General features: G+C 41.2%; 1 protein-coding gene across 9 annotated transcripts in view; it reads right to left on the minus strand.

The window, feature by feature from the left end:
• CHID1 (chitinase domain containing 1) overlaps positions 1-24,788 on the minus strand; it is a 151,026-nt gene that overhangs the window by 115,184 nt on the left and 11,054 nt on the right. For all 9 annotated transcript variants that reach the window (XM_061610077.1, XM_061610081.1, XM_061610078.1 and 6 more), the window contains exons 3-8: positions 24,627-24,776; positions 23,491-23,623; positions 22,846-22,890; positions 21,072-21,178; positions 20,341-20,402; positions 8,037-8,129 (exon numbers count right to left, since the gene is read on the minus strand). In XM_061610077.1, the coding sequence (XP_061466061.1) occupies positions 8,037-8,129; positions 20,341-20,402; positions 21,072-21,178; positions 22,846-22,890; positions 23,491-23,623; positions 24,627-24,776 (590 nt within the window). The remainder of the gene's footprint in view (positions 1-8,036; positions 8,130-20,340; positions 20,403-21,071; positions 21,179-22,845; positions 22,891-23,490; positions 23,624-24,626; positions 24,777-24,788) is intronic.

A 24,788-nucleotide genomic window follows, 5' to 3' on the forward strand; every position in this document is an offset into this window, starting at 1 on the left:
ATGAGCTTTTCATCCAAATAGGTATTTTCCTCCAACGCTCTGAATTCATATATCCTATCAATCTCTGTCTGCCATATTTCTACTTTCATGCTGCCCTTTCTCATATCCTTTACTTTTCCTCTCTTTTTTTGCCATTTCCCCCCTTTGCTCTTTTATCTGCATTGAGTAAAAAGAGCAGAAGAGACACAGACAAGAGGCATTTCTAAACGCTTACAAAATATACAATAAACTCATCAGCACACTAGATTTGGTGGCTGCAGATAAAGAATTCCTACTAGCACCAAAATATTTGCTTTATCTAGGGGGGACTATCAGGGAAAACACTGACCATGATGAACTTAGCTGGTCTTGTATTCTGAATCTGGTCGGCCATAAAAAGCAAAGAGATACATCATTCTACCAACTCTGCCTATTTTACCATATACACAGTGCCTGCAAGGATGCAAGTCTCTAATTCAGTGGTGGCTAACAACAGTCCAAATGTTGTTGGATTCCAGCATCCATCAGCCCCAGTCAGCATGGCCACTAGTCAGGGATGACAGGAGTCCAACAGCATATAGAGGACCACAGATTAATCACACCTGCTTTAATTTGTCATCTGACCTGGTTTCAATCTAAATCATGGAATCTTATTCCTTCACATTTAACCTCCTTTCCTTGGTTTTTTTCTATATCCTTCCTTTCAATTCATTTATTTAAACCATTTTAGCCTAGTCAGCTGAAAAAGGCTCTCAGGGCAGCTTACAATGAACTAAAAGAAGCAACACAAAAGGAAAAGAGATTGGGGAGGGAGGAGAAAAAACAGTAAACTCGAGCATAATTTCTTACAGCTACTCCTTCCCTGACCGATGGATTGGGCCAAGTGGTGTTCTTCTGAGGAGCTGGGGATGCAGGCTCCCAGTAGTCTTTGGACCCTGGCTGATGGTAGAGACCAATATGCTGCCTTTCAGCTTTGCAGTCCCAGGACAACTGATAGTCAGAGCCAAGGTCTGCATATTAAGAAGTTTTTACCTAGGGCTATCCACCAGTAGGTTTTCTACTGCCTTCAGTGCTCATATGCCCATTTGAACTTGTGACATGCACCATCCTAGTTATATTTAGGATCAGCTTTTCTTCTTTTTTAGTTTGATAAGTTTGCATTTCATATTCACTTTTTTGCTTCAGATGTGTGAGCCATCAGCACAATACGACAGCCTGTTCAAGCTACACTGGACTGATGAAATTAGAACCGAGACACAGACTTGGAGGGAGTCTTTTTAGCCACAGCCAATATAGCTGCCTAAGCTTTTTACAATCCAACATTTTCCATTTTCAGAAGGCTTATAGCAAAGTCGACTGGGAATCTTAAAGGCTACTTGTGTGAACAGAGTACTCCACACTGCCTGTGGGAACAGTGGAGCAAGCCAGCGGGGGGGGGGGGGGAGAGAGAGTCCTTCTTTGATAATGCATTATTGGTAGCCACAGGGCCAAGACCAAGGTCCTTCCAGTTCAGCAAAACCTTTTGCCACTCCACTCATCCTAGGAGACTCTCTCTGAATGGGATAATACTTTCCTTCTTTCCCCAGGTATTTCTTCTCCCTCCCCTCCACAGCATTTCTCATGGCAGCACCCTAAACTTTCCCTAGATGAGTCAATGAGAGTCACTAACGTGTGGGAGGAGAAGGTGGTAAGACACTGGCACTTTTTGCATACACAATTGCCTATCCTGTACATAGAAAATTGGCACATTGGGGAAAAGGTTCTAACCAAGCCTCAGACAGATACATGTTTATTCATATGAACCCCCACTTGCAGTTTGAAGTGGTATGTGCCTGTGTTTTGTATACCACTTATATATATATATATATATGGACGTCTATTCATGTGAACTCCCACTTGCAGTTTGAAGTGGTATACTCCTGGTTTTTGTATATCGCTTTTCCATTTTTAAAAAACCACATATCTGAAGCCAGTTGTCATGGGCGCCATGGAGCATTCCTGAAGTGATCAAGAGGAGGAGGAGGAAGTCTAGGATCCTAGGGAGGAGCCCAGTGGTTTGCGGTAGGAAGGGGCTGAAACAGGAGAAGTCTTCAGCACTTGACAGTGACAGCTCTGCCCCTGTAGTTCCAGTTACAACTGAAGAAACACTGACAATGAGCCAGCCCCTTTCCATCCCCACAGCCGTCCCTTGTTGCCTTAGCCACTGTCGATTGTGCCTCCTCTGGAGGAGGGATCAGAGGCTCAACCAGAGGCAATGTCTGAGGAGGTTCTCAGTGAAGTACCATCACTGCCATTGCTAAGGGTGTGCAGGTGCTCACAGATGGTGTCAGCTTTTCGAGCTGTTCGCAGGAGTGCCAGATTGCTAGCCCAGTCCATTCAGAGAAACCCTTCCCACACAAATAGAAGACCTACCCCAAGACTGTTTAAAGGGCTTCAAGGGGTGTGTCTAATTGCTGCGACAACGTCTTAGCTTAAGTAGCCATGCCTAGTTATGCTGAGTAGAGATGCAGAGTTCTGTGTAATCTGCAAGCTGATCATGAAATGCTGTAAGGTGAGATTTCACATTAAACATAAAGAAGAAAAACACATCAGTGAGTCTGAATCCAACAGAGTTGGCCAGGACACAAGCATTAAATCCACTATAAATATTGGTTATTATACTACCCTGAATACACTTTGTGCAAAAACCTTGTGTAAGAAACTACATGGATAACCTAGTTTTGGTACTTCCCATATCATACAATGGAATTTAATGCAGCATCTTGCATTTTTCAGATGATTATTCCCCCTGCTTAAGTGAACTGGGTTTTTTCCCAGCCCACATACTTTTAACATAGCACTTTTCACTAATTTGATCTTAATGTGCACTGAAGCCCTTAAAAACATCATTAAACTATGTTCTTCTTTTAGACTTCCATCAGGACAAAACACAAAAGGAGAACTGTTTTAGCCACTGGGGGTCCTGCTCAGAAGGATGATATTTCACAAAACAGTTTCAGTCTACCTTATCAGGCTTTCACCAGATATGGAATCTAAATGTTATTTGATTCTTCACTGTATCTTTTTTTATGCCTTTTGCTGAATGGTTGATTAAATTTACTCCAAGTCCAACACATGAAGGGTATTAGATTATTAAAAGTACACTTTCCATCATTTGTAAAGGTTAGACCCAAATTGATTCTAAAGTGACAATGAATAAAGATGACATAGTATTAAATATGCCAATGAAAAGCAGATTTCAGCAGGCACTCAGTCATTCTATGAATCTAATATATCACATATTACCAATCTAGCAGTTAAAACAAAATCAAACAGATAATGAGAGTTTTTATGGATTCCACCTACAAGGGAAGAGGAAGAATTTTCAAGCTAGGCAGCTGAACCCCAAGTTCAAGATGCTGGGTGTGGAGGGTACTATCCTTGAGAAGCAAATAACTCCATTTTGTATCTATATAGTACCAAAGTGCATGGTGTTTTACCGCATAACAAGACCAAAAGCCACAGGTCTCTGCCCCAAGGAGTTCATGATCAGGGTTGTATGTATGCTACAATTCTGTGGGAGCAAAAATAGGACAATGTGTTCAGAACACAGCTTCTTGAAAAATTTTCCTTACATTACATAAACAAAGAGTTTCTAATCCTTACAGCTGGAAAAAATACACTTGATCGTATAGGGGCAATGCCAACTGAAATCTCAGAGAGGTGGCTGACTAATCAGGAGAGACTTAAGTAGCTTTCCACAATTCATGCCCTCTACAATTGAATTATACAGGATTATGTAAATAATATCTCATACATTACGGAAAATAAGAAATTGTGAAAATGTACTTAATTTGCATGATTTATATAGACTGATATGTTCTGGCTTTCTTACCACAATATTTGGATTACCTAGGCATATACTTTTCTGTTCCTTCAGTGCAAAATACAGGAAGTCCCTCCTTACCTCTAGATGCCTGCAGCTAGCATACGCCAGCATTTTCCCAGCCCGGGAACCAGAACAAGGCAATTGTATGATCTTGTCTGAGTGACATAGGAATTGTTGCTATTTTGGATGAACAGTTTTCCTTTCCCAGTTTCCTAAAATCTTCTGCCACTTGAAAACCATAAGAAGAGCTCTTCTGGATCAGACCACAGCTCCATCAAGTCCAGCATCACACAGGGCAGTATCTAACCAAGTGCTTCTGGTAGCACAAGGACTTTTGGCCATGCAATGGAACTTCCCCTCCATCTCCTCTTTCCACATGCCCCTAAATTTGTTCTAGGGTTCCCCCCCCCGAGCAGATTTGGGGAGGACGTGGGGTCACATGGAGAAGGGAAGGAGAAGTTCCTTTGCACAAGTGGAAAGCCTTGCACTATAAGAAGCACTTCATTTGAAACTGCCCACAGTGGTTCATCAGAAGCCTATGAGAAGCCCACTAGCAAGACCTGAGTGAAACAGCATTCTCCTGTTCATGTTCCCTAGTGACTGGTATTCAGAGGCATACTGCCTCTAATACTGGAGGTAATACATAGCCATTGTCACTAGTAGCCATTGATGGCCTTCTCCACCACCACGTGGACTATGCAAGTGTAGTGTTAGAAGGAATGATTATAAATTATGATAAATCTTATGGACTGGAAGTCAAATTATATTAATAGACTCAGGTGGAAGTGCTCAAAAATATGCTCGAGACCAGAAAGCTGCTTACAGAACTCAAAAAGGGTTAGACTTTTCTTTTGTGATTGTGCATGTAAAAGTACTTAGTAATAATGTTCTTTGGGGCAGCTAAAGCTCTTTAAAAATCATTTCATCAGAGCTGGCTAGTTCACAAATGCCCACTGAAAAATACATCTTTTAGTTAATTCTATTAGCAATTCTAGCCAATTCTATAGAGTTAGGGGGCAAGAGAATATTAAATTTGAAAAATTGCCTACATTCTATTTAACATTCAAGATATATAAATGCATTTTAAAAACTCTGTTGTTTGCTGCAATTATCCTAGATCTTGAAAAGAATGCATTAGCTTTATGAGAAGCTTTGTTTAATAATGACTGATAAGGTAGAAGCTGCAAATGTGTTTAAGAACACTCATTTCCTTTCTGTGGCAGACTACAATTAGCAAGCCAGAACAACCTGCTTTAAATCTAAAACAGGCAAAGACCTGAGAGATCCATGTTTCTGCAGCTCTTAACTGAGGTCTACTGTCCCTCCTCATATTTTGTATTGACAAGAATTGTGCTATGTATTGTTTTGTTTATGCTTGCCGGCCTGGGCTCCTTTAGGAGGAAGGGTGAGATTTAAGTTCAAGCATTATTATTATTATTATTATTATTATTATTATTATTATTATTATTAACAGTTAAAAGAAATGTACACATGCCACCTTGAGCTCCTTGGAGGGAAGGTGGGATAGAAATGTAATAAATAAATAAATAATAAAATACAGGTAAATATAAGCACTTGAGAAAAACAGAGAATCTCAACAAGCATTTTTGAATAACATTTTTCAAACTTTACTTCTGCATAATCTCTTGCTGCAACACCAACACAAATATAAATATGCAGCTGCCCAATGAAGGAATTTAACCATTGGGTTATCAGCTGCTCTATTGTTCCAACTGTTCTGAAATATGTTTTATTCAACTGGGGGGGTGGGGGAGGTTGTATTTTATTTTGGTCATGCCCTTTGAATACCACCCTGGGATCTAAAAGGATGAAGGGCAGTTTAAAAATAGTTTAAATAGATAATAATTGTACCGTATACTGTACAAGGTGATAAGACCTAGGGCTCTTGCACTGATGTATCATGACCAGCACAGAAGTTTCAAATGTGCAGAAGCAAAGGCCACCACAGATGTGCTCTGCAGGTCTTACACAAGAGGAGTGACAGACATAGGTGATGCATTATAGGATCAGAGTGGCAAGCCCATCAATACGACACCACCAGTGCAGCACATGACTCCAACACAAAAGCATAAGGATCCAGACTATGAACTCGATAGCAGGTAGCTATAGCTCTGTATACTGAGCTGTAGATTGAGCTATAGGTCTGTATACTGAGAAGGGGACTGAAGTTATTTTAAATATCCATTCAAAACTCAGTTTCAAATGCCAATACTGAACTATGTAAGTTCCATATCCTTCTCATCAGACGCAATTCAGCACTTATCTATTTATTATATGATTTACATCCTGCCCTTCCTCCCAGAAGGAGCCCAGGGTGGCAAACAAAAGCACTAAAAACACTTTTAAAACATCATAAAAACAGACTTTAAAATACATTAAAACAAGACTAATAACATTTTTAAAAGCTTTCAAGACATCTTAAAAAAAGGTTAAAAACATATTGTTTTAAAAAAAGGTTTAAAAACATATTAAAAAGCAATTCCAACACAGATGCAGATTGGTATACAAGGTCTCAACTTAAAAAGGCTTGTTGAAAGAGGAAGGTCTTCAATAGGCACCAAAAAGATAACAGAGATGGCACCTGTCTAATATTTAAGGGGAGGGAATTCCACAGGTAGGTGCCACTACACTAAAGGACCATTTCCTATGTTGTGCAGAACAGACCTCCTGATAAGATGGTATCTGCAAGAGGCCCTCACCTGCAGAGTGCAATCATCGACTGGGTATATAAGAGATAAGACTGTCTTTCAGATATCCTGGTCCCAATCTGTATAGCGCTTTGTACACCAAAACTAGAACCTTGAACTTGGCCCGGTAGCAAATGGGCAGCCAGTGCAATTCTTTCAGCAGTATGGTGACTTGTTGGCAATACCCTGCCCCAGTGAGCAGTCTCGTTGCCGCATCTTTCATCAGCTGCAGCTTCCGGACCAACCTCAAAGGCAGTCCCACATGGTGTGCATTACAGTAATCCAGCCTGGAGGTTACCAGTGCGTGGACAACAGTGGTCAGGCTATCCTGGTCCAGAAACGGCCGCAGCTGTCTTACCAGACAAAGCTGGTAAAAGGTGCTTCTAGCCACGGAGGTCACCCGGGCCTCTAGCGACAAAGATGGATCCAGGAGAACCCCCAGACTACAAACTGCTCTTTCAGAGGGAGTACGACCCCATCCAAAGCAGGCAACTGACCAATTATCTGAACTTGAGAACCTCCAACCCACAGCATCTCCATCTTGCTAGGATCCAGACTCAGTTTATTGGCCCTCATCCAGCCCACCAGGGAGATGAAGAACACATAGATTAAATGCCGCAACATACTGTACAATTGGCAAATTCATAAAATGACGTGTTTTTCAGACTGAGAACTTCTTTTGCAAGTGATTCGCACTGGTGGAGGCAGTTCCTTTGCTGAATAATTATAGAGCAATTCACTGTGAAGTCGTCATACACAAAAGTAAACATGTGACAGGCAGAAAAGGAAGTTCAAGTAGATAAAGGTGGTCTCTGTTCCTATAGGAAGGCTGCATTTGTACTTATGTCTCCTCGTTAGACTTGTTTGCTGCAGTTATACATGAAGGCTGAGGATACAGCTGGGGGCAGAGTGGGGGCACTAACCTCTATAAGGACTCTAATTCCCCCATCAGCCACATCCAGCATGGAGTGTTCAGAGATGATAGACATGGTGGTCCAGCAACATCTGGAGGGCATTACATTATCCACCACTGGTTTAGATGAAGCTTTGCATACCATCACAACTGTTATTTCATTCCAAAATTTTATAACCCACTTTATCAATACAAACACTCTCATTAAAGTCATTTCTACAGCACATTCAGTATATGTCCTACTTAATGGTTCTTTCGCTCACTTCCCTCAACACTTATTAAATGACAAAGTACATTGATTGGGGTTTCACAATGAATACATGATCCTTGTCCGGTGGGATTACATTTCAGCACAGACACATTTCCTAATCCAAGTCTCTTAACTGTGGCCATCTCCCACTCCCCAGGTGCTAAGCCTGGCATTTTTCACCAGGAGTGTAGTGGGAATATACACTTGGCTTTTTAGGCTGCATATATGCTGGGCTTTCTGCAAACATTAAACCCAAATAGCTTGAATGAAGCTGAAAATAGACTCATCTGGGATTTCCTTTCAAAATAAGACACTCACCCTGGCATGACAGCAGGAGGGATGACAAGTATTATCTTCAGTTGCACCTGATGAAAAGCTTCCGAGAGGTGAGTGAGCAGGTGAATCAGACCCCTGAAATATGAACATGGCATTAGGTCTACAAGCTAAAAATAATAATGAAACCACACCCCTTTTAAACATTCTTAGCGTAAACATCTATGTTTTAGCCACGAAATTTCCTTTGTTAAATGCTGAAGATACACTGTAATAAGACCAGGCCTTGCATGCTCCATCTTCCCTTGAAATAGGATGTAACAACAGGAGACAGAAGAGGCACAATTTTTCACTCAATTCTAAGACGGGTACAGAATTTCTGACCCTGCTGGACTACAATTTCCAGCATCAGCAAGAGGTTACAATGGCCAGTCCCTCTTCTTCAGGCAGGCAGGATCAACATGAGGTCACAATGTCCAGCCTTCAGGGCAGCAGCATCACAGAGAGGTCACAGTGGACAGTCTCTGTTCTTCAGGCAGGCAGCATCAGGAAGAGGTCACAATGGCCAGTCTGCCTTCATCAGGCATAAAGACACATTGGTCAGTCTCCCTCCTTAAACCAAGCAGCAGGAACACGTGGACACAATGCTGCTCTTACATACATATATGGAGGCTGGCAGAAGCAGAACCATATGGGCACAGTTTCTTTGTGACTGAGGTGGGTATATGCATCAGCATGTGGACACAGTCTCCTTCTTTTATCAAGCTGGACAACAGCAGTTTGTGAGCACAATGGCCACCAGTGCCTTTAATGAAATGGGCAGCAGTATATGAGTAGAACAGGAGCAAGGAACCTGTGGCTCTCCTGATGTCGTTGAGTTACAGCTTCCACCATCCCTGACAATTAGCCATATTGGCTGAGGCTCATGGGAGTTCAAATCCAACATCTGGAGAGCTACACGTTTTCCCATTAATGTTCTAGGATTAAGGTACATGTCCCCTCCTCCAGTTGCTTCCTTAAGTAAGAAAACTCACCCAGCCCTTCCCTTCTTCCCGACCTCTCACAGTACCCTAGCAATTGCATGCCCTACCCTGGGGTTAGTTAGGATCAGAAAGCCAACTTGGACTCTCCTCTTCCTGGAGTTGTGACTGTGCCTTGCAACATTGGCAGTGTTGGGCTTCTTTCTCCTCATCCCCAATTTGCCACTACTATGACAGATTTGCAGTTCCTCCACTACCATCACCAGAGTCATATAGTTCATTAATGTTAGAGGCCTTTAAAGGTGGTTAACAATCCACGCTTTGCCAGTAATGCCTAGAAACAACCAGTTGAGAAGAAATCATTGTCCTACATTTTTTCCTGTTATGTTCAAAAGGAATTAAATTTTCAATAGCCCCACTCGAAGGGTTTATTATTAAATATCAAAAAAACATTAAATAAATGATATATCGAAAGGGTGCGTGGGAAAACGAGATCATCTTCTACAGTGGGGAGTAAAATAATATTCCATTATTTAATTGTACTGGGCATCCTTCAGACTTTTAACTCAGCTGAAAATAGTGAATTAGCTGTCTGTATCAACGGGTTGCATTCAACTAAATCCTACTCAGAGCAGACCAAGTGAAATTAATAAACCTAAGTGACTCATGTCTATTAACTTCAACAGGTCTACTCTGAGTGGAACTAGTACTGAATACCCCCAAAAGGATTTAATTGACCAGCCAAAACTGCATGGTCATTCCTAAATTCAAGAGCAATCCAAAGAGACATGTGACCAATCCCTTCACCGAGAATGAGGGGGGAACCAGAGCCACCCTGGGCTCCTACTGGAAGAAGGGGCAGGATATAAATCAAATAAATAAATAAATACATGCACCTCTCCCTCCTTGTATTTTTTGTTGTTGTTATGTGCCTTAGGTCATCTGTTATTGGCTGTCCCGATCTCTCTCTTTCTTTTTCCTTTTGCAACTTTGATTAGGGGTAACATGTATTCCTGGGCTATGTAAATGAGCGCACAATGACAAACCCAAAATAAAACAAAAAAATAGGATCTACAATCTGGACTTTGTCGCTTGTATTTCAGCACTGTTATCTGGACAACAAAATACATAACACCACCTTCTCTCTAAAATACAGGTCAAAAAGAGATGTTACCCACACGCACTGAGATTTTATACTCTTGAGATGACATCCATCAATGTGACATATGTTTTTTACTAAACTTGGTACTGTGCAGTGTACCCAATTTACAGCAAAGGTGGGAGAAGGATGGCAGCTTCTTCTGTAAAAAAAAAATCACCAGGAAGATTAAAGCACTGGCAGACTAACTTGTCAAGCCATCCCTCTGGTCTAAGAGCGCTTCATGTCAATTCAAGGGATTAGTCGTTAATGCTCAGACTTCATTGAAGTGTACTCCTATTTGTCACCCAAAATCAAGTTTGTGTGTTCTCCACCAAACAGCCCTTGCTGAATGCCCATATAAAAGCATCCACTAAATTATATATGTGCCTGTCTCAACAATAGTCTTCAGTGTTTTAGAACCATATTTCTCCATATTACCACTGGCACCTTGGAGAGGGAGAAAAATACACAAGCTGCACTGTATTTTTAAAAATATAATGAGTCAAGAGAAAACTGTCTTCATGGCCAAACATAGTTAAATATTTATTATGTACTTTGGTATTGTCAAATTTAACTTTAGAGGTTCCTCTCAGGCACACACCTCTTTCAGAATCTATCCAGACCGAATTAAAAGGTGCTATTGTCTGTTAATCTTTCCGGCCACAGCTCTCTTAAATGAAGCCAGACTTCTGAATATACAATGCTATAGTTCTCTCCTCTGCCTTCTGACCTTCAACTCCATTATGTTCTTGTTCAGACATTTTGGGCATCACAGGACATTCTTGAAGCTGCTAATGATGCTGACCTCACCAGAGCATTTATTCCAGCACACACAGTATTTGTTGGATGCTCTTTAAGAGTCTCAGTTTTATAGCTAATACTCAAGCTTGATGGTTAGTTTCCCTCCAAATCAAGGACCTTCCAGGAGGAATTAAATGTAGATTGGCTGAATTTTTTTATGATGACTCTAAGAACAACATAGACCTCTACAATAGAGATCCTCTGCTACAGTTTCTGCCACCTAAAACTTGGACACCGAACATTAACAGGAATCCAGTCCTAGAAACCTTTCTCTTATCAATAAACAGAGTCATCAACAACCACACACCAACTCCTACTCACGACAACTTTTCAAAAGAAGAAAGAATAGCCCTAAGGAACCTTCAGATGAGAAGGAATATTGTCATCAAGCCTGCAGATAAGGGTGGTGCTGTTGTGGTACTTAACACTACAGACTATATAGCAGAAGGTCAAAGACAACTAAAGGATGAAACAACATATAGATTTCTTGACAAAGACATCACCACAGATCTCAATACTTGTATCATACTTGGATCCATTTCAATCGGGTTTCAGGCCCGGTTTTGGCACGGAGACGGCCTTGGTCGCCCTGTATGATGACCTTTGTCGGGAGAAAGACAGAGGGAGTGTAACTCTGATTCTCCTTGATCTCTCAGCGGCTTTTGATACCATCGACAATGGTATCCTTCTGGGGAGGCTTGCGGATTTGGGAGTTGGAGGTACTGCTTGGCGGTGGTTCCGCTCCTATCTTGCAGGCCGTCTCCAGAAAGTGGTGCTTGGGGAGCACTACTCGATGCCCTGGGCGCTTCAATATGGAGTTCCACAGGGATCAGTTCTGTCCCCCATGCTCTTTAACATCTATATGAAGCTGTTGGGTGTGGTCATTAGGAGTTTTGGAGTGCGTTCTCATCAGTATGCTGATGATACGCAGCTCTACTTCTCCTTTTCATCTTCCTCAGGTGAGGCCGTCAAGGTGCTAAACCGATGCCTGGCCGCGATAATGGACTGGATGAGAGCGAACAAATTGAAACTCAATCCAGACAAGACTGAGATGCTGTTAGTAAATGGATCCCCTGACCAGATGGATGTTCGACCTGTTCTGGATGAGGTTACACTCCCCCTGAAGGATCAAGTGCGCAGCTTGGGAGTCCTTTTGGACCCGTCCTTGTCACTTGAGGCGCAGGTGGCCTCGGTGGCACGGAGTGCTTTTTACCAACTTAGGCTGGTGGCCCAGCTACACCCATATCTGGACAGGGAACATCTTACTTCAGTTGTTCATGCTCTGGTAACCTCGAAATTGGACTACTGCAATGCACTATACGTGGGGCTGCCCTTGAAGACGGTTCGGAAGCTGCAGCTCGTGCAGAATGCAGCGGCCAGATTAATAACTGGAACCAAGCGGTCGGAGCATATAACACCGATTCTGGCCCGCTTGCACTGGCTGCCTATATGTTTCCGGGCCCAATTCAAGGTGCTGGTTTTAACCTATAAAGCCTTACACGGCACGGGCCCGCAATACCTGATGAAACGTCTCTCCCGATATGAACCTACCCGTACACTGCGCTCAACATCGAAGGCCCTCCTCCGGGTGCCTACTCACAGAGACGCCCGGAAGGCGACTACAAGAAAGAGGGCCTTCTCGGTGGTGGCCCCCGAACTATGGAACACCCTTCCTGATGAGGTTCGCCTGGCGCCTACATTACTATCCTTTCGGCGCCAGGTGAAAACCTTCCTCTTTGCCCAGGTATTTTAATGTTTTAATGTTTAATATTTTTAACACTCAATATATTAATATTTTAGTATTTGTATTTGATGTTTTAACAGACAGTGATATGGTACATCCTTTTGTAACTTGATGACCAGTTGGTTTTTAAATTATATGTGAAGTGTTTTTATTTGATGTACACCGCCCAGAGAGCCTTGCTATGGGTGGTATAAAAGTCGAATTAAATAAATAAATCATTACATCTATACAAAACCTTACAAGTAGGAAACTTCTTAAAGAGGAAACTGCTGATCTCCTTGTTAATCCAAATCCCACCCCTGGAAGGTTTTACAAGCTGCCTAAAATCCACAAAGCCAACAATCCTGGTCGCCTAATTGTCTCAGGTAACAACACAGCTACTGAAAGGATTTCTCTGTACATTGACTTAAATTTACAAAACATGGTGCAAAACCTCCCATCGTATATCAAAGACACCAAGGACTTCTTGCTTAAAATTGAGTGTTTAAACAAGCAGTATCAATTCCACAACAATACTATACTAGCTACTTTAGATGTAACATCTCTTTACACCAATATACCACATAATGATGGGATTCAGGCTTTAAATGAGTTCCTTAACACCAGAGATATGAACAATCCTCCAACAGAGGTTCTCACAACTTTAGCTACGCTAGTCCTGACTTGTAACAACTTTACATTCAATGGAGAACACTACCTGCAACTACAAGGCACAGCTATGGGGACTCGCATGGCTCCATCATATGCAAATCTCTTTATGGGTAAACTTGAACAGGAGATCCTCAAAAAGGCCATCAACAAACCACTTATATGGTGGCGATACATTGACGACATCTTTATGGTCTGGACGAATGGTAAAGAGAGTTTGGAACAATTTAAAAATTACATCAACTCTATCCATCCCTCTATTAAGTTTACATTTAATAGTACAAATGACAATCTGAACATCCCTTTTCTGGATGTCCTTCTTACCATTGAAAACAACAAAATAGCCACTGATCTCTACAGCAAACCCACTGATGCCCACACCTATTTAAACTGGAAATCCTGCCATCCTAGGCATATAAAGAAGAACATTGTGTATAGCTTAGCTCTGAGAATCAAACTTATTTGCAACACTGAAGATAAATACCAGAGAAGGATCAGTGAACTGAAAGAACACCTTCTTCGAAGAGGATATTCTCCACATATTATGAATTGCAACATCCACCAAGCCTCCATTCTGTCCAGAGAACACCTCCTCCACCATACTGAGGTGTCAAAGAGCAGAGAGCAACGGATTCCATTTGTGGTAGATTTCCATCCAGCATCTCCTAACTATCACCGAGCAATCAAGGAGAGCTACCCATTGCTGGCAAACTCTGAACATCTTACCAGAGCCATCAGCAGGCCTCCTGTTATAGCATTTCGCCAACCTCCTAATTTGCGCAGACTGTTGGTGAGAGCTGTGCTTAAGCCACCTATCACCAATCTGGGGTCTCATCCTTGTCACTCCAAACACTGTATCACCTGTGTGTACCTCAGGGAGACAGCCACTTTTACAAGCACTAGGACAGGCAGGACATATTACATCAAACAGAACATCACCTGCAGATCCTGCAATACAGTTTACATCATTGAGTGCAAAAGACCAGGATGTCCTATCCAATACGTAGGAAAGACCACAACTGACCTACGCACGCGCTTCAGGAACCACAAGTCAGCAATTTTGACAAAAAAAGTGGAGCAACCAGTTGCAGCATTTTAACATTGAGGGTCACAGCCTGTTGGACTTTTCCATTACAGCGATAGAGATGCCAGCAGATCCAGCAGCATTGACTAAAAGGGAGAACTTTTGGATTTACTCTCTGGACATATTGGCACCACATGGCCTGAACCTGGAGGACAGTACCACCACTACTTAGCTTCTGCAAAGGAAGCCCCTATGAGCATTCCATCATCAAAGCTCTATAACTGCCACCTTGAGCTCTATAACTGCCACCTTGGTAACAGCATTTGTATGTTGGCAGCTGATGAAGGCGGAAGCTGAAACATTTTGTTAATACAATAAAAACCTCTGTTTGGTTAATCACAATTACGTTCATATATATATATATATATATATTTTAAAAAGTCAATCTTAGTTCAAGAACGAGTTATTGAACTGCCTAGTTCACTGTCCTACGTAATACCAAGGAAAGAAGCAACTTACAGTAAGCCATTGATTAATAGGTTAAATTTCCAAGGCTCAAACTGAAGTACTGATGTCTCTACAGAAGTTTTGTTCGTTTCCTCCCACAGCTAATAAGATACCTGAAGGTCAAATGCAGATGTTCCTGCAGCACAGAGTGAAGGCAGCACTAAAGTGTGTGATGGTGGCACCATCTACTGTTTAAAATCAGCCCGAATACAATTATATAAATCTGACCTTTTCTGCACGGAATCAAAGATTAGCTGCTTTAGTTGTGACAAGAGCATACCATGGTAATCCTTGGGCTCACATAATTTCCTCTCCTTCATCTGCAAGAGAAGGACGTTTATAGTTTTTGTTTTCAGTTTTGAACAAAATGTTGTTTCCCTTTATTATGTCTGAATATGGGAAATTTTCTAGCTCAGATCTTTGTTTTGCTTGTTAGCAGTGATTAGGAAAAAACCCACAGTTTTCCATATTCAGGTGTGCAGCAGAATACAGTTTTGCGCCAAGATGTGTGCAAGTTTCCACCCCATGCATGTGAAGGAGAAGGGTAGCTCTGATCATCCACAGGTTAGCCATGGTTTAGCATTAAATCTGTCTGGGTCTCTATCCTTCCTACAACAGCAAAATAAAACCTTGTTTAATGTGGTTGAGATTTGTCCATCTCAAAACAGGTTCATGAGGATACAAAAAGTGATGATGATGATGGACTGCCTTCAAGTCGATCCCGACTTACGGCGATCCTACGAATAGGGTTTTCATGCTAAGCGGTATTCAGAGGGGGGTTACCATTGCCTCCCTCTGAGGCTGAGAGGCAGTGACTGGCCCAAGGTCACCCAGTCAGCTTCATGGCTGTGTGGGGATTCGAACCCTGGTCCAGGTCCTAGTCCAACACCTTAGTGGAACAGAAAGGCTTCCAGTGTCCCCACTTCTGCTTTAATGTGTCAAAGTGGGATTCCTGGGTCTCACCTGCAGTCACTCCAAGAGCTACATGTGATTCCAGTAACTCAACATCTTGCCACAGACAAGATGCCCAATTCATCAAAAAACCCACTAATGTCAGCCAGTTCTAGTGTCCACACTGGTCCACTTATACCAAACCACCCTGGTAGTTTGGATTTTTCAAGATCCAGTTCTTGAAGCTCTCTTTACTAAGACACAAGCTTATCTATAGTAAGTTTACTTACAAGGATTGTAGACACCTTGTACTTAACATATGCAATAGCAATTACTACAATTGTCCTGAACTACAATTGTCTTGACACTTATCCCTGTACTTACAGATCTCTTTCCCTTCTATACATTTATTATTATTGAAGTTCCAGGAGCCTTCTCCTTCTCTTTACAAGGCTGATGATTAAATATTGCCAATAAGATCAGCAAATCTTCATTATGGTAGAAATTAATTCCTTCATGTTTCAGGTACACATCTTTGTTTTCTGTTTTAGGTCATTCATATGACCTTCACTCCCTTCAGTTTACCTGAGATAATGACAATTATATTGTTCACATTATCACTTATCCCAAATAATAATAAAAATTAATCAGAACCTAATTAACCAGGAGTTCTTTTTCAGATCACTTCAGCCTCATTAAGACCATCAATAGTAAATGCTGGAAACAGAAATAAGATACCCTTAATCTAGGAAAGATCTATTTATGGTTTCAGATCCTTTCCTTAACTTGTCAAGACTAAAGAAAAGTTATGATTCCCTAAAAAGATCAACAGGAATTATAACAATACTGCCACTGTGTGGATAAGAGTAAGAATAGCAAGACAGATTTCAAGTGGCAGAATTCCAGATTTGTATGTGTAGAAAACAAATGCATACTTCTCCTTTACTCATAATTACTACATGAACTGGCATGCCCAGATTTAGAAACAAACAATGTTTGTTGAGACTGTCATCGTTCACATCCAGAGCCCCCTCGAGTGCATGGAACCAGATGGATTGATCTGAGTTTAGAAATACTGCTAACATATCTGCTCTGAACTCAGTTTCAAAGATAGATTCCACACATTTCTCCTACTTTTGATGAGCATGCATGAAAGACAGAAATGCAGTTCTAAGCAAGCCTGTATTTAAAACATGAAGGCCTTGCAGGAATGTAAATTTCTTGTTTCCTGCATTATTTGTGTCATATCTGAACAATTGTGCTTTATTTTTCTCCTCCATAGACTAGTTGTACAAACTGGGAATGGCTTTTTCATATTTTAAGTTCTATGGAAGCATGGCAGTAAAGGCTTGTCAATTTCACAAATGAAAATTCCTTTCACCATCTCCCCCTGCCACTCCAATGAAACTGGCAATATTCAGGAAGCCTTGTCTTCAATTCCCATCAATTATAATACCTATCAGCCCTGGCAAGAAAAGCCAATGGCTAGGGATGATAGGAGTTTTAGTTCAGCAACATTTGGAAGGCCAAAGATTGCCCCCTATTTTAAATGTTTCAGCTTGTTTAACGATGATGTTGGTTTGGAATATTATTGGACACCACGGGTGTGTGTGTGTCCTGAATCAAACCATATCAACAACATGAACAGGTTTTTCCCCTTTAAAAAGCACATTCTACCCTTCAGAAGGTAATACACCTCCGTCAAAGAACTTGCATGATCTCCCTATACTGGATGCACAACTTCTATTGCTCACCTTCACGGAAAACAGCTATTGAAAATGTTACAGTCATTGTTAAAATCCCACTATCAGAACTAAGAGTCACGTTAAGGCAAAGTAATTCCACTTGTAATACTTAATTATTGTTTTTCCTCAAGCAGCAACAAAAACCACCAACATTACTCATTCCAACAAGGTGACAGGTCTTTTGTGGCCTGAAATTGTCAGACAATCAGGAGAACATTTCGAACCTTGATTATAACACTTAAGATTTCTTTGTTGATGTCTCTAATGTTAGAAACTAAGACCTGCTGGGGCCAGACCTGTCAAACCAAAAGGGGGAAAGAAATAGGGTAAAGATGACAATGGGAAAGAAGAAAATTGATTCATTTATCACGTTTGCTAAAACTATTTTTCCATATCCTCCCTTCCCACGTTACCTAATTTCACAGATATCACAATCAGTGCCAGCAGATACTACTTTTGTGAAATTTTGAGTTATGAATTCACACAGAAAAAGTGGGAAAATTACTCATTTCGAGGTCCCATCTTTGTTGTTGTTATTTGCCTTCAAGTCGATTATGACTTATGGCGACCCTATGAATCAGTGACCTCCAACAACATATGTTGTGAACCACCCTGTTCAGATCTTGTAAGCTCAGGTCTGTGGCTTCCTTTACGGAGTTTGACCTTCCTCTTTTTCTACTCCCTTCTGTTTTTCCCAGCATTATGCCTTTTCTAGTGAATCATGCCTTCTTCTCATGATGTGTCCAAAGTATAATTTCAGTTTCATCATTTTAGCTTCTAGCAATAGTTCTGGTTTAATTTGTTCTAACACCCAATTATTTGTCTTTTTCGCAGTCCATGGTATGCACAAAGCTCTCCTCCAACACCACATTCCAAAGGAGTTGATTTTTCTCTTACCTGCTTTTTTCACTGTCCAGCTTTCACATCCATACATAGAGATAGGGAATACCACGATCTGAATGATTCAGATCTTACTGTTCATTGATACACCTTTGCATTTGAGGACCTTTTCTAGTTTTCTCATAGCTGCCCTCCACAGTCCTAGTTTCGTCTGATTTCTTGACCATTATCTCCATTTTGGATAATGACTGTGCCAAGGTATTGATAATCCTTGACAAGTTCAATGTCTTCGTTGCCAACTTTGTTGTTATGTGCCTCCAAGTCGACTATGACTTATGGCTACCCTATGAATCAGTGACCTTCAAGAGCATCTGTCATGAACCACCCTGTTCAGATCTTGTAAGTTCAGGTCTGTGGCTTCCTTGATGGAATCAATCCATCTCTTGTTTGGCCTTCCTCTATTTCTACTTCCTTCTGTTTTTCCAAGCATTATTAACTTTTCTAGTGAATCATGTCTTCTCATTATGTGTCCAAAGTATGATAATCTCAGTTTCATCATTTTAGCTTCTAGTGATAGTTCTGGTTTAATTTGTTCTAATACCCAATTATTTGTCTTTTTTGCAGTCCATGGTATGCGCAAAGCTCTTCTCCAACACCACATTTCAAATGCGTTGATCTTTCTCTTATCAGTTTTTTTCCACTGTCCAACTTTCACATCCATACATAGAGGTCGGAAATACCATGGTCTGAATGACTTTAGTGTTCAGTGATACATCTTTACATTTGAGGACCTTTTCTAGTTCTCTCACAGCTGCCCTTCCCAGTCCTAGCCTTCTTCTGATTTCTTGACTATTGTCTCCATTTTGGTTAATGATTGTGCCAAGGTATTGATAATCCTTGACAAGTTCAATGTCCTCATTGTCAACTTTAAAGTTACATAAATCTTCTGTTGTCATTACTTTAATCTTTTTGACGTTCAGCTGTAGTCCTGCTTTTGTGCTTTCCTCTTTCACTTTCATCAGCATTCGTTTCAAATCATTACTGGTTTCTACTAGTAGTATGGTATCGTCTGCATATCTTAAATTATTGATATTTCTCCCTCCAATTTTCACACATCCTTCCTCTTGGTCCAATCCTGCTTTCCGTATGATATGTTCTGCATGTAGATTAAATAAATAGGGTGATAAAATACAACCCTGTCTCACACCCTTTCCGATGGGGATCCAATCGGTTTCTCCATATTCTGTCCTTACAGTAGCCTCTTGTCCAGAGTATAAGTTGTGCATCAGGACAATCAGATGCTGTGGCACCCCCATTTCTTTTAAAGCATTCCATAGTTTTTCATGATTCACACAATCACAGGCTTTGCTGTAATCTATAAAGCACAGGGTGATTTTCTTCTGAAATTCCTTGGACCATTCCATTATCCAGCGTATGTTTGCGATATGATCTCTGGTGCCTCTTTCCTTTCTAACTCCAGCTTGGATGCTTGGCATTTCTTGCTCCATATATGGTAAGAGACTTTGCTGTAGAATCTTGAGCATTACTTTGGGATATTAAGGCAATAGTTTGATAATTACTGCATTCCCTGCAATCCCCTTTGTTTGGAATCCCACCTTAGACCCACCTTAGAAACACAAAAGCTATTGCAGCACATGCTTCTCCCATGTTGCTCTAGTAACTTAGGAATATCTAGGAAGAAACCCAAGACTCAGCATCTTTCCATGTAAGCATTACTCCAGTTCCTACAATCACAGTTGTGGATTCCTACCATGTGGCCTAGGTTTTCCTAGTACAGGACACACTGAAGGAGCTCCCATATCTACAATAACATTAGAAATGACCCTTGGGGTACCTACCTTGCCAACAGGATTCTTGACCATAATCTACTTAACAAGGTACTCCTGAGCATGTTTTCTTTGAAATGAATCCCATTAATTTCAGTGAAACCTTCTTCCACATAAGCTTATAATCTCTGTTAACACACATACACAAACAACAGAAGCATATTGCAAATCCTGCACTTACGTTTGCTTTTGATTTCCTAGCTGACTCCAAACTTCAGCCACAAAACCATCCAAATTTTCTTTCTAGAATAGTAAAAATATTGGAGACTGTTCAGAACAAATTAACAGACCAATACCATAGTGGCTATTACCTACTTTAGATGGGGTCTTGTAAAAAAGTGTTGATCAACTGACCTTTGGTCTTTGATCAAGTGTAGGGGCTTTCCCCCCTGCTGCTGCTGTTTTGCTGTTTAGTTAGAAGCCTGTACTTACTGATTTTGTTTTAACCTTTGCAATTTCATTAGTCTGCTTAACTGTACGCTATCTTGTAAATTGGCAGTATATGTATTTTAATAAAGTTTATGTCAATTTAAACATGTGTGGTTCTCATGCATCCAAGCATTACATGTGTCAGTATGCACTGTACACATATGTATTGTGTCACTATATCTAGAAGGCATGTATGGATCCTATATGTACACACAATTAAAATCCACTGAGTTTTAATGTGCCAGTGTTTAGCTCGTCTCCTTTTTATCCACATGCTCCTGAGCACTAAGAACTCATTTACATACTTACTTTCACACCTAGGAATCAAGTTCCTTTATTTATTTCTTTATGTGATACATAAACCAGAGTTAAATTGCTAACCCTTATATGTCACTGACAATAGAAAAAGTATGTTTTTCTCTATCACATACAGATCTTGGGCATTATAATGTTTCTTTACTTCATGTACTTTGATTAATATACCTTGGCTACTTGGATCAGATTATTAGAAAGCTCTTCTATCTCATCTTCACTGCCAAACACACTTTCAAAGTCATGGTAAGTCCAGCCTTCAAACAAAATCCGTGGTACTAAGGATTAAAAGGGGGGATTAATAGAAACAGCCATTAATTTTATGCGCTATTGGGAAAGCTACGAAAACATGCCCACTTGTCAGATATATTCCAGCCCTTCTGTTTTACTACAACTTTTTCTGTGTTTACAAATATTCCCAAGTCTAAATATATGGCAGGAATGATGAACCTGTGACCCTTCAGCTGTTGCTGGACTTCATTAGCCCCCAACCACCACCACACCTAATGGTCAGGTATGATGGGAGCTGTAATCCCAACAACATCTAGAGGGCACAAGTTTCCCACCCCTGGTATATGGCCTCTTTTTCATATGTAGAGCAAAATTATGGCAAATGCCCCCTGCCACCACTAATATTTGCAACAGGCCCCATTATGGCTGCCCACATGCTTTGAGACCCCTAATCACACCATTCGTCCCCTCAAATGTGAAGGAGGGAGCAGAGAAGAGATGTCAAGCAAATGTTGCGGAGGAGGAACATGCGCTCCCATTTGTCCACCACAAAAAGTGATTCTTTGGCCAAGATAAACGTCAGAGCCCAGGCTTAGAGGGCAGTCCTAAACCCAATCCATGTTGCTGGTCAGGAACAGGTTGAGGTAACACTTCACTAGGGTCCACCAGCAGGGGAGATCTGCCATAGAGGCCTCCTTGTACCAACCAAAAGTGCAGGATAGGAAGCTACTGCTAGTGCTATTTTGACCAGGCGTAGCTAGTGTAAAGCACTGAAATGCACCATTAATGCCAACCATGGATCCGATGCTATTTTCTGGAGAGGGGCCCAATGCAGGCCCCTCTGTTGCACCAGTGTGGAGTTGGCACAACAAGAAAAGGGAAAAAAACACACATACAACTTCCCTCCAGGTTAGCATGAGCAGTAGGGCTTTGGGTGTAGTGGTGGGTTTGGTGTTTCATTCCACCCTGCTGTTCATGGCTGTGACTTTGGTATTCTCTGCCACAGGGACATGAATGTGTGATATGACTTAAAGCATGGTTTTGCAGTTGTGTTAAAAAAAAGACAGGTAAAAAATGCTGCTTCTTTGCTTTAAGAAAAAAGGTCTACCATCAGGTGACACTAGCTTGACCTGCATTACCTCTTGATGTCCAACCTGGGTGGTCTAGAGCCTATCAACTAGAAAGCAGAGGTTACAGGAGGGTAGGAAATGGGGGAGAGTATTTTTTTCCCTTTCCCCACTCCTGAAAACCTTGCATCACCAGCCCAGCCATTCCTGAACAGCATCACAAGGCTGGACCACTTCTGTTTGAGAGTGGAGATACAGTGCAACATTTTGTTGTGAATCCCCTGCTATCATTTATAATTTTGCAACTACCAGTGCAGCAGTGAAACATGCAAAGCCATTTCAAAGAATAATTAGGAAAATCTGGCTAAAGCAGATGGTGCGGAAACCCAAAATCAGTAAAACATTATTTAAATAAATGATTTAAAAAGTACCCTTCACTGGACTTGGTTCCATTTGTGGTAAATTCACATTTCAAAAATTAAGAACATTAAGAGCCCTGCTTGATCCAGCCAAACACCTATCTAGTTCAGCAGCCTGTTTTCCACAGTAGCCAACCAGATACCCATGGAAGCCCAGAGGCAGGACACAAGGGCAATAGGGAACCAGGGCCCATTAAAGCTAAAACAGGAAAGCAATTCAAAAGTCACCTATTTTGATGTTTTTGGCATTGTTCCTCACTTCCTTCATCCAACCTGTTAAGATAAAACATGAAGATCAAATATGAACCTGTGTAATCACAAAGAGCCACATTTTCAATACAAACATGTCTTTTATGATTTTTCTCCTCTGAGCCTGTCAAAGAAATAATGGCTACATGGATTGTGATGTAAAAATCAATTGGCTGTACAACACTGAAGATGTATGAATTGCTAAGCAATGTTTTGTACCCCAGCACAGAGCAACAAACATACACATGCACTCCACTCAATCCATTCATTTCTGCTTTGGCTCAGTCAGGAAGGTACAGTTATCATAGCTCTGGAAACATTCAACGCTGCAAGCATACAAAAGTTCCTCACTGTGGGGCATCAGCCTGCAAGCACTGGGGATGACTGAGCCAACCTACAGTCACTGACACTTTGGGTGCTGCGGAAGTCACTACAAACAATAATGATCTCACATATGGTATCATGCAAATTGAGCACCAGCTGGAAATAGTTGCCTGTGCCTGCCTCTGCAAATAGTGGCTGGATTGCATTAATGTCAGTAGATTGACTCATACACGTTCTCTTTGTTTTCAAGTTGTATTATAATATCTAAATAAATAATATCATCAAGAGTGGAAAGAAAACCTTGGTCAGCATCATGGAGCCCTGTCACCTGGAACCTCTCCTTGCCCCGTCTCTTCACCTGCAGCCAGACTGGCGAGACAGTTGTAAATTTATTTCCAAATATCTTAGCAATGTCATAGCCATGGCTGTTCCACTAGAAAAGGGATAGGAAAAAAGGTATAAGGGCAAAATCCACTACAAAGCATGTTATTTGCAATCTAGAATTGTATTATATGCAGGAAAAATTAGGCTAATATTCTCAATTTCAGCTTGGAATTTCAATTTTCATTAGAGTCAGCCCAAGACATTTTACTCCCTGAGGTAAAACATGAAGATGATGTTGACCTCCATCTCCTAAATCAGCTGCAATTTCACATACTGAAGCTGACTGGAGTGGCAGTTGCATCTTAAGACTGTGAACACACTAGTCACCAGAGCAAAGCATTTCCATGAGCCACAACCTGGAGGGGGAATGGGTTGATCTGCCAATTAGATGCAACATCTCCTTGAAGGTGAAATAAAAAAACACGCACTCAAGTGGCTCCCACCAGGCTTTACAGTAAAAAGGGGAGGGGTTTGACTAGCTTCCCAGGCTATGGTCTGAAGGCACATGAGGCCAGCTCCCTACTAATGCTAAGGAGGGTCAAGTGTGGTCAGTGTCTAGATGGGAGACCGCTTGGGAACCATATGTAAGCCGCCTTGGGTTTCTATGATGAAAAGAAAGGCAGGGTATAAATGTAATAAATAAATAAACAAGCTTCGTATGCCCCTATTTTCAGATGAGAGAGGTGGAGACACACTGGAATCAGCAGAACAGTGAGTGTGTTTCTACCCTTACTTAACTACTTACTGGCAATCCAATAGCATTTTCCACTGTGCCCAAGGATTGGAGGCTAGCTTAGGTGCTAACACGTTTGGCACATATAGCTCTGTTGTCCAACAGAGGGGAATGGCTGGGGAGACTGCCATTGCTGTCCCACAGCATCTGCCACCTGAAGCAGTTGCCTCACTCTGCCTAATGGTAGGGCTAGCATCAATTTCCATTTGAAATAAAGAAGAGGAAAACCCATGTATACAACACAAACAAAACTGTACAAAAGATACCAGCATTCCTATAATTGGCTGCATCTTGACTGTTGTATTTTCTCAGTACTTACAGGTGTAATGTAACCCAAAACATCTCCTAAGAAGTGTCGTTCTTGTGCTTTTTTGTTACAGTAGCTTTTGTGTTCCAGAATAATATCCTTTGCCTTTGAATCGGTAACTACCAGACCACGGTCTTGCACTCTTTTACTGGAATGGTGAGTCTGTCAACAAAC

This window comes from Rhineura floridana, chromosome 2 (assembly GCF_030035675.1).
Source record: "Rhineura floridana isolate rRhiFlo1 chromosome 2, rRhiFlo1.hap2, whole genome shotgun sequence".
Classification (NCBI taxonomy): Eukaryota; Metazoa; Chordata; class Lepidosauria; order Squamata; family Rhineuridae; genus Rhineura; species Rhineura floridana.